At 44.1% G+C, this 10,643-nt stretch overlaps 1 protein-coding gene across 1 annotated transcript; it reads right to left on the reverse strand.

Moving 5' to 3' along the window:
- Positions 1-446: 446 nt before the first annotated feature.
- LOC122794632 (phosphate carrier protein, mitochondrial-like) lies at positions 447-1,770 on the reverse strand. Its single transcript, XM_044063213.1, has one exon. The coding sequence runs from the start codon at positions 1,729-1,731 to the stop codon at positions 643-645; it is 1,089 nt and encodes a 362-aa protein (XP_043919148.1). The 5' UTR covers positions 1,732-1,770; the 3' UTR covers positions 447-642.
- Between the last annotated feature and the right edge of the window lie 8,873 nt (positions 1,771-10,643).

The raw sequence follows: 10,643 nt of genomic DNA on the forward strand, positions 1-10,643 counted from the left end.
ATGTGATAAATGTCTTATGTTGTGTACATGTGTTGCAACTATGCCTATCCAATGTACAGTATGGGGTTTCCACAACTGTGTGTCATGCTCTGTGTATTGCATGTCATTGAGGCAGCTACTGACATTACTGAGCTGTGCAACGTCTCACAGCAAACATGCATGGCATGCATTATGCATAGGTGTGTTACGTGTACATGGCCTACACCTCACCTATGACATGCATATTTCATTACCAACATCGCTTCATAGGTTGGTATTAGGTTCATAGATTGGTACTAGGCTATCAGCCCTAGGGCCTATACAAGCCTAGCCATAACAATTCCCTGGCTATTTCTTCCCACATTATTTACTTTCCTGGACCTCTGTCTAGCAGGGTGACTGATGTGATCCCTGGGGTGAATTTCCTATAGGTTCATAGGTTGGTACTAGGTTTTACATTTTTTAAGTTTCTACATTATTACTTATTTAATTTTAAACAGACTGAATGAAAATATTTTTACAGCTGTGTTCCATTCCTTATGGAAGGATATGAGCTTAATTGCATTAAATTCAGTATTTAAACTGTTAAATAAAATTGGTCTGGTGGGTGGCAAAGGAAGTACTTAAATCCATGACGATCAGTAAAATAGTGAAGTCCATGACTTATTGAGTCAAACCAAGTTTTTTCTTCAAAGATTCTGGCATCTCTGGTGGTGGTGGTCGAGGAAGTCTGAAGTATACCTTGACAGAATCATAGATAAACCACTGTAGGGCAGTCAAGGTACCAATCATGATAATACGGGCAAACAGTCCCTTCCATACACCTTTAAAGCCAAGTCTCTTTAGGACGGCCCAAGCAGAACTGCCCTTTTCCTTGTTCAATACAGATACCACAGAGTCAGCAGGATGTGAAACAATTGCACAGAACACACCAGCGATGTATCCAGCAACAAAAGTTACCACCAACTGTTCAGGTTTAGAACATTCACTGCGGGGCTTAGGTACCACATATTTGTACAAGGCCTCAACGGTACATTCAAAGCAGGTGAACTTCATCATTGTGTATGGAATCTGTCTCATCCAGAGTGGAACGACACCTTTGTAAAACGCCCAAAGTCCTTCTTCAGCATACATCTTTGGAGCTGCCTCCCTAAGTGTTCTAGCATAACCAGGTTGTGTCTGAATACGCACTTTAGCAGCTTCCATTGGAGCCAAAGCAATATCAGCAAAGAACTCTGCACTGGCAGATGCAGCCAAATATACCGATGTACGCCATGCATATGCCTTTTCCTCACCTAGCAGGTTGTTATATAGAATTTTGAAGACTTCATAAAACCCAAATTTGCACAAGCCCTGCATAGAATATCCAATGAATGTTGGAGCCCATCCTTTTGCAAGTCCTCGCACACCATCTTCTCTGATTGTGACACTGAAACCATTGAAAATGCTTTTGTACTTTGCTGGGTCAACCTGAATACGGCATTTCACCAAGTCCAATGGCACAACAGCAGTGTGTGTAATACCACAACTCAGGATACCACCAAAGCCACACAGCGCATAGTATTTCAAAGACCCATATTCACAGCTGACTTCTTCTTCCACAGCTGCAGCAGCAAAACGCCAGTTCAGAGGGGTGGTGATAGCATGGACTGGTCCGATTTCCTTCTTCACTGTTACCCCATCATGCATGAGCTGGAAATGAGGTGCGCTGAATGGATTAGACCGCGCCACCTGGGCTACGGAGGAGTACATCTTGGACTAATGAAGGTCCCTAAGATGGCAGGCTCTCCTCTACGAATACCGGCCAGTATAACACACTCACCAGCATGGATTGGCTGCCCTGCCGTCACACCAGAGGGACCTATGAGAATATGAAAGGGTTCATCAGTGGCCACAACTGTGGCATTGCTACAACGGGTATGCTAAACTGCAGTACAACAGCAGTCAACAGTCACAGGTGTAGGGATATTATACAAACTATCCGTATTGCACAACAGTAGGCAGCAGAACTGCTAAACACACAGTACACATCTCACATACACATAATCTAACAATACAGTTAACTGTAGTGTACAGATAGGGCATGTTACCTGCTTGCTCCAGGTGGATGTGCTGGGTGGCTCCGGCCTCCATTACAACACATGTCAGAGGTTGCTGTAGCTGTTGTCCAGGAGCCACCATGCTTAGGAGCAGCTCCTCCGCTCTGGTGAGGGGGGATGAATGGCCACCCCACCACCAGTGGCAAGCTGCTGTCTTTGGATATCAGACGCACGCCGCTGGCCTTGTCTAATTAAATCACTGCAGTGATGGCACACCTGCTCATATGTCCAGTTATGCATGCCTATGTCATTTACCCGACTAACAAGTTCCTGCCACAGTGCAGTCCACTCCTGCTGGTGCTGGCTGCTTCTGGAGAAGAGCATAGTGTACTGCTGCAAAAGGCTGTTGAGTATCACCTCTTCCTCATCCACTGTGTAAGCTGGGTTGCGTTGGTGGGCCATCTGGCTGAAAAAGATATGAACAATATGTGTGAGAGTGTCCTGTGGCACACTTTACACCTTTACCCACAGATATCACTTTACTGACATATATACTGTCCTATTGTCTGTCAGTGGTTACACACGTTCAATAACACTTATTGGTTCTCAGGCCACAACTAACTAACACTGCCTGGCAGACTCTATATATCACACCACTATACAACAGTACCCGACACACTGTTTGTGACACATTGCACAACCTCAAGACAGGGGTGTATATCACACCAATGCACAAACAGAGATGTCATCCATTGCAATGGATGTAAAGTACAGGTACAGTAGTACCAATCAAACACCCTAGTCATTGATGCCATAGCCCTGCCTAACAGATGTGTCCAGTTGTTACTATAGGTGGCATACTGCTGTAACAGACTATATATGTTGCTGGATACACACGTTAACCTTGTAACACACATATTATTGCAGCCATTGTACAGGCATAATCACACACACATCAGGCAAACATACAACGCACCACTGTATACCAACACAGATGAGCATTACCTGTGTACCATACGGTGCTGTGTGCCACTACTTACACACCCTTATGCCTGCAGTCTGTCCTCTGTGCAGACTACAGGAAACACACATGACAGTGTTTCCAAGCAATGTGAATGCACACCATACTGTGCTGTTTAGCCCTACAGCTTCAGGTAGTACTACAGTTCATATTGGTGATGGATTCACCAGCAGTACCACTCACTAAGCATACATGTATTGCTTTAGCCTACAATGAGACACCACATTCGTCAACGGAGAACTATGTCACATCATATGCCGTACTACTATGTCTGCCTAACAGTACATTACACATCAGTTGCTGTCCTCACAGCTAGGATAGGCACTACCATGTCAGATACAACATCCCACTAAGCTATCACACATTTACAGACCTTGCACACATTCAGCGTTACACTTATTCAACCTCACATAGCAGCTATTGCATTAGGTACATGTGTGAGTGCATAGTGTCATAGGTAGGTAATATGCTATTGGCCCTAGGGCCTATGGCAGCCTAGCCATATGCTACCCTGGCCTTTGACACACATGTACTTTGATTTCACTTGCCCCTGCCAACCTGAACCACAGAGGTGTTTCCTGGGGTGTATTAACAACTACAGAGGTGTTTCCTGGGGTGTATTAACAATCTCCCACACAATCATCAGGGGTATTTATAACAACTGCTAAGGAGGAGCCTTGTTTGCTATTGCTATGTGGTCTATTCCGGTGTATGGCATATGTCTGAGATGGGAACCTATCCCTCCAGCATGTGCTGTTTAGTGAGCTGACAAGGTTTAGGGCCCTAGAGCGTGTATCCCCGAGGGATTGTGATATGTTGCCATGGTGGTTGTCACCCAGCTATGGGTGTGACATACCTCTGTATGTCTGGCAGAGGTCACCTCTGTGTGGCCAGTATGCAATACAGTGTAGTTGTGGTTTTGTGAGTCAGTCTGCATAGGGAATCTGTTTGCGGACAGTATTACCCTTTGGGAGGTCTGTCTGTGGCCTGCTCACCTGGTGTAGTTGTCATGTAAAGTACATACCACACAGGGCATTGTGATGAGTAGAGGGGAACTCTACCCTATACTTCCATAGATGACACACCTGTTGTCATGACACATACCACACAGACAGATTACAGGTGTAGTGTGGCACTGTCTTCATCAAAGTGGAGGCTACTGTCCACCTGTGTCCCATGTTCCCTTATCACACCTTCACTGTTAGGTAGATCTCTGCCTATGTGGTAGTTAATGGGTACACTGTTTTGGGAAGGTGGAATGGCACTGCAGTATCAACACTTGTCTGCAGTCCATGCCTTGTTCACCACACACCTGTTGCGGTACATATGACCCTGTGTCTCTCTGTTTCTCTCTCTCTGTCACTCTATATGTATATATATATATCTATATATATAGATATATATATATATATATATATATTATATATATATTATATATATGCATATCTATACACATACATGTACACATCCATTGCTGTACACATGGATGTACATATAGGCACATGTACAGTCCACCTTTCATGGTGGGGATATCACTTATCCGACAGTTGTGGGATGTACAGGTATGTGATTACATTGCACAGTGTTGTGCAGAATGCATGTGGGTGTTCTCAGCCCTTGTAGCATTAGCAGGCCTTACTTCTGTAACACATCAGATCTGACAAATCTGTCCCGCAGCATTTAACCACCACATGACATATATCAACACTACCATAGCTGGCCTTAGGCATAGGCCTACTGGGTGGCCACCTAGGGTGCCGCTCTAGCAGGGGTGCTTTTCCACTATTTATGTGGACACAAGGATGGGGGCACCAGGAAGTGTGGTAGGGGGCACCGTGGGGCCCTTTTGCCTAGGGCACCAGTTGACCTAAGGCCACTCCTGTGCACTGCATGCTGTCTTCTAGGCCACACACTATGCCTTACATGGATATATGCACATATCAACCTTCACTGACAGATAGCTGTCCACCCTTCACTAACAGTTGCAGTATGTCCCTTGCCCTATGCACATGTGCAGATACAGATAGATACATACTGCTGCCACACATGGATGATTTGCAGTGTGTAGAGTACTCTTCGGGAACATCTACAACATGCCAACACATACATTTGAGTTACATACCTTACCTTTGTATTTCCCTGCTCCGTGTGTTATGATTTTGTATTTTTTTTTATTGGTGGTTTGTTTTGGGTTTTTGCCCTCTATTTAACCTTCTGTCTCTGTTTCCTACTCTGTTCTGTCTCTGTCTCAGTCTGTGTCTGTGTCTCTCTCTCTCTCACTCTCTATCTCACAACACCTGCAATGATATAATTGCATGTGTGGACTGCAGATGCAGCCTGCTTTTCTAGGTATCTGCACGTGTGCATGTGACAGCCTCTGCACCAATTGCTGCCCACCATTCAGTAATTGCATGCAGTCTGCTGTTTGGTGATTGCATTACTCACTGTGATTGCAGCCCACTGCTATAAAATGCTAGGTTAGGTAGGCATAGCCCTTTCAGATTTCAAAGGTGGGGCCCATTCTTGTTTGCTCTGGACTCCGTTGTGTCAGTCTGAAGGTTGGTATGTGTCTCTTATCTGATGCTAGGGTTGTAGCCAGTTATATGCATGTTGTACTCATAACTGCATGTTGCTGCTTCCAGTACACACATCTCAGTGTAGACATGTACGCACCTCTCCAAATGCTAACTCAGGATACATGGGAGTATGTACTTTTTTCTCACTTACACAATTAACTGCCATATGTGTTATTGCACTGTATTCCTGTGGCCAGTATTTATCCTGGTCTGATACTGTGTGGTGTTTGTAAGGTGCTACTGTAACATTATTCCCTGCTAGGATGGCTGGTTCTCCTTTCACAGTCATGTCATGCAATTCCACAACAACTGCTGGTAAAGACCCACAGAAAAGGGTTTGTGTTATACCATTCCTAATTTCCATTTACATTCCCTCATTGTAATGCATGATATATTTATTTCAGAACCAAGTTATTTGTATATCTGCTGTGGCTTAGTGGAAATTCATGCAGTCTAATTGTGTTAATGGCCTGGGGTTCGAGACTGGCAGAGGTTTTTTATTTTGCTGTTCAGCAGAACAAGGGCCCAGCCATAGAGTGACCAAGGCACTTTTAAGCAGTAGTAAGCGAGTTTGCGTGGGTTTGCGTGACACTTAGTGACGCTTAGCTAAGCGCACACATGCGCACACTTGCTTAATCCCGCTTACTACTGCTTTAAAGTGCTTACGCCCTCTAACCCCCGCGCTAATTTCTTTGAAAGAAAAGAAAATGGGGAGATAGGAAAGTGGTGAAAAAGGGGCACAAAGAGGGAAAGGCAGTAGGAAAACAAGCTCAGGATGTGCAGGATGGGTGTAGGGAAGGTCCGTAGCTGCCCATTTCTTTACCAGCAACAGCTGTGGATATGTTGCAAATTTGGAGTGAAATTTGAAACCTTCCACCCCTGAGAGAGGGGTGAGGACAACATAGTTTGTTGTACTGCAGATTAGAATTATCAGTGTACATGTCCAATGGACATGTGTGTGAAATGGGCAGCTATGTATGGGGAGTAATTTTTTTTCGGGTACAGATTGCCCTTTTTGTTTTGTTTTTTTCAGGGGAGAGTGGAAAGTGAGGTAGAGGAAGTAGATATATTTGGGGAGGTAGGTTGGGTAGGTAAACAGACAAGACAAACAAGACGCATACAGGGGTGGAGTTTGACACATGGGGTGGGTGAACACAATTGACGGTTGCGGATGTTTGGAAATCGCAAGCCCATGAGCCCACAGATGGTAACAGTGGGACTGAAATCCCCACCCATGGGCAGTCACCACTAGACCTCCACAGACCCGAGGGTTACTGTGCTGGGGGCTGCGTAGGAGGGGCAGGCTCACCCGTGAGTCACGCCACACTCGCCTCGAGCTGGCATAGGGGATCAGCGACTAAACGCTGGATCTCCCTATGCACCACAACCCGGACCCTTCAGAGGGTGACAGGAGGCCCTTCTCTGCCCACGCTTGCAGGGGGGGGGCAAGCTCCATCCCCTGCAGCACTTCCACCCAAAGGTGGCACATGACCTAAGGAGGAGGGTGGCCCGGGCTGGGCACCAGACCTGCTGGTGCCAGGTGCAACTGCCAGCTGAGGTGGGACAGGTGGGGCCGCTGGGACCGGCCTTCCCATACGTTCTGTGATTAGGTGTGTTTAATTACAACATAGACAACAGCATTCCAAGTTAGTTGTAACAGCATGCAGTAATATTCCCATTAACGCAACACACCAGGGTTACAACAGTTGAACAGCAAGCATAACATATGCATATATTGAACAACAGTGGACATTCCAACAGCATGCATGGATGATTAGTGGCAACAGGCCACCAATATTGTGGTGTTTTAACAGGGGACATGCATCAAAGTAAGTGCAGATTTTATATAACAATAGGACATATGTCCCAACAAATGTTATGAGATTAGACATACCCATTGAGGTGTGGAATTGCATTGTTTATGCAAATGAAGTAGGGTGTAAAAAGAAACCTCCATTAACATCTTATTAGTACTTTAACTGTACACTACATTCCTATTGACTGCAGGTGTATATCCCCTACATGTATTCTTACACTAGGCAACATGCATTTGATTGCGTTATGGGTTTTGGTACTTCATGATATACCTGGCCTATATCTGACATGGTAACTGTCCAGGATGCAGATGTTACTGCTACATACTTGTATTAAATTGACTTGTTTATGTATCTGCACATCTGGATGTGTTCACATGGCTTTTTCACTTGTTTTCTACACAACCATACTTTTCAGGTAACACACTAACATTTCTGGGGAACACCTTGACAGGCTACTCGTGTGCCAGATTTAGCTATGCATGTCAGCCATTTCACAACTGTTTAGGACTGTTGCATACTTCACAGCTACTGGCACTTCCTTCATCCACTTTATATGGGACTGCACTACTGGGGGTTGTCAGCACTTACTACAACAGAGTAACATTTCTTCACTGCAAGGGTACAACAACATTTCTGAGTAACTGGCACATACACACTGCAAGTATTATACCTTTCTTATTTACATTAAAACTCTTTTCTACAGGCTATCTCCTGTATTTGACATTACACTGCATACAGTAGACCTATTCAGGAAACGTTATACCTTTATTGATAGGTTACAAGACTGTTTTACAGGCTCACTCACGTTTTATCTATGACAGTGCATGCAGAGATAGTATTCCAGACATGTTTTTGCTTTATTCATGGGTTACTACACTCTATTCCTGGCTATCTGACTTATGATATGTAACAGTACATGCAGAGGATTTATTCAGGGAATTAATGTTTTATACTTCACAGCTACTGCCACTTCCTTCATCCACTTTATATGGGACTGCACAACTGTGGGTTGACAGCACTTAATACAACAGTACTATTTATTTATTGCAAGGGTACAACAACATTTCAAATAAGTGACACAGACACACTCCAAGTTTTATACCTTTATTAATTACATTGAACACTCTTTTCTACAGGCTCTCTCCTTTACTTGTTATTACAGTACATACGGAAGACATATTCAGGACATATTATACCTTTCTTGATAGGTTACAACACTCTTTTTTAGGCCTGCTCACTTATATGTTATGACAATACATGCAAGGATAGTATTCCAGAATTATTTTACCTTGATTGGTGGGTTAGTACACTCTATTTCTGGCTCACTGACTTTTGTTATATAACAGTACATGCAGAGGATTTAATCAGGACATTTTATTTCTGTATTATTGGGCTTAAACACTTTTCTCATGCTCACTCACATATATCATGTAACAATACATGAGAATATTTACTAACCTGCTTGGTGGCACAGCCTTAGCAGCCTATCTGCATAGGCTTGCTGATTCATAGCATGAGCACCTGCAGCTGTGGAGTAAATAAAGGGATATTGAGACATACCTATCCATTATTTAGACTATATTAGCTTAATTTACATACTGCATTCCATGGCTACCTACTTAGTAGTGGGGCATCCTGCATTTGACAGGCCTCCTGGATCCACTGGTTCAGAAGGTCCTGCTTCCACCTCTTCAGGTCTGCATAGTGGTGACGGATCTGCTCACCATTGTGAGGAACGCCTGTGGCACTGGTGAGTTCATGAGCCAACCGGTTCCAAGCCTCCGCCTTATACTCCGTTCCTTGGAACTGGCCCTGCAGGAGTTGAGTCTCATGCCGATGGATTAGGAGCCAAACCATATATCTTGACTCCTCGATGCTCCAGTGTTGCACTTGAAAGCATGTACCCTCTCCAGCACCAGACATTCTAACTGCAGATGGGAGCTACAATCAGTTATGGGGAGTATTCCCACCTATGTGGCTTAAATATGCCGCATTTCCTGCACTTTTCTGTGATTGGCCATTTTTGAATATTCTCGGCTGACTCCAGACATGCTTAGCAATGGTTAATCAAACATTTATTACTATATATATGTTAACAGTGGATGTTTATCCTAAGCTGTCGTGGCTTAGTGGTTCAGTACTTTGATTATGGTGCACAGTGTCCTGGGTTCAAACCTTATCATTGCATTTTATTTTACTACTGTCCAGACAAGTTAGGGGGTGTGGCTGTGTTTAAGCAACTTTGCTCTATGTTGCCCGACGGTGCGCTGGTTGGCACGGCGCGCACCTCCGCGCAAACTGATTGCGCTGGGTAAAGCACTATTTAGCTGTGGGCAATTATTTTGTGCTGGGTAAAGCGCGATTTAGCTATGGGCAACTACATTGCACTGGGTAAAGTGCGAGTTAGCAAGGGGCACCTATATTGTGCTGGGTGAAGCGCTGCTTAACTGTGGGCTATTTTATATTGGGATCCTTTAAAATATTTATTTTATTCACTGATACATTGGCCATTTCACTGCTTTTTAGTTATGTTTAAACATATATGTTGGGTATTATTCCATATACTGATTTAAAAAATAAATACGAAAGGGAATGGTGGGACTCGAACCGTGACTGCCTCTTCTTTATGTGAACGCTCTACCATTACGCTATTGCTATTTGGTGCGATTTGCATAAACATTCTTTCTTATGCTCTTCCATGTCAGAATTGCTAACTGTAGCTAAGCAATGGGCACACACGCGCACACACGCGCAAATACAGGCAGCTATTTTGGGTATTTAAAAAAAAATTTATGGTTATGTGTTTTAGATGTGTGATGGGGGTTTACAATATCAGGCAGTGAGGTGTTGGGTGCAGGGACATTTGAGCGGACTAGCTCTTGTTTATTTCCTTTTATTTTAAACACTTGCAGGGGCGTGGACATTTAGACTGCTCAGCAGTCGGACATGCCCCCTGCTTTCTTACACGGTCCGTGTAGGACTTACGGTTGGGTCAGCGTGCCCTCATGCATATTCATGGCACACTGACGTCATACCGTTCAACTGCAGAATCCGAGTAAGACTTATTAAGTCTTACATGGAGGATTCATGAATCCGGGGGACAGAGTATCAGAAAAGTACAATGGTACAAAAATAATCTAAAGAAGGTCTACTCTAAGTTATGTACGAAATTACAGAGATATACAAAGAACACTGTAGTAGGTATACAGAA

The sequence above is a fragment of the Protopterus annectens genome, chromosome 2.part1 (genome assembly GCF_019279795.1).
Source record: "Protopterus annectens isolate FY-2018-M chromosome 2.part1, PAN1.0, whole genome shotgun sequence".
Taxonomy (NCBI): domain Eukaryota; kingdom Metazoa; phylum Chordata; order Ceratodontiformes; family Protopteridae; genus Protopterus; species Protopterus annectens.

What these genes read in the sequence shown, in the direction of transcription:
- LOC122794632 (XM_044063213.1), bottom strand. Translation starts at nt 1,731, where the DNA reads ATGTACTCCTCCGTAGCCCAGGTGGCGCGGTCTAATCCATTCAGCGCA.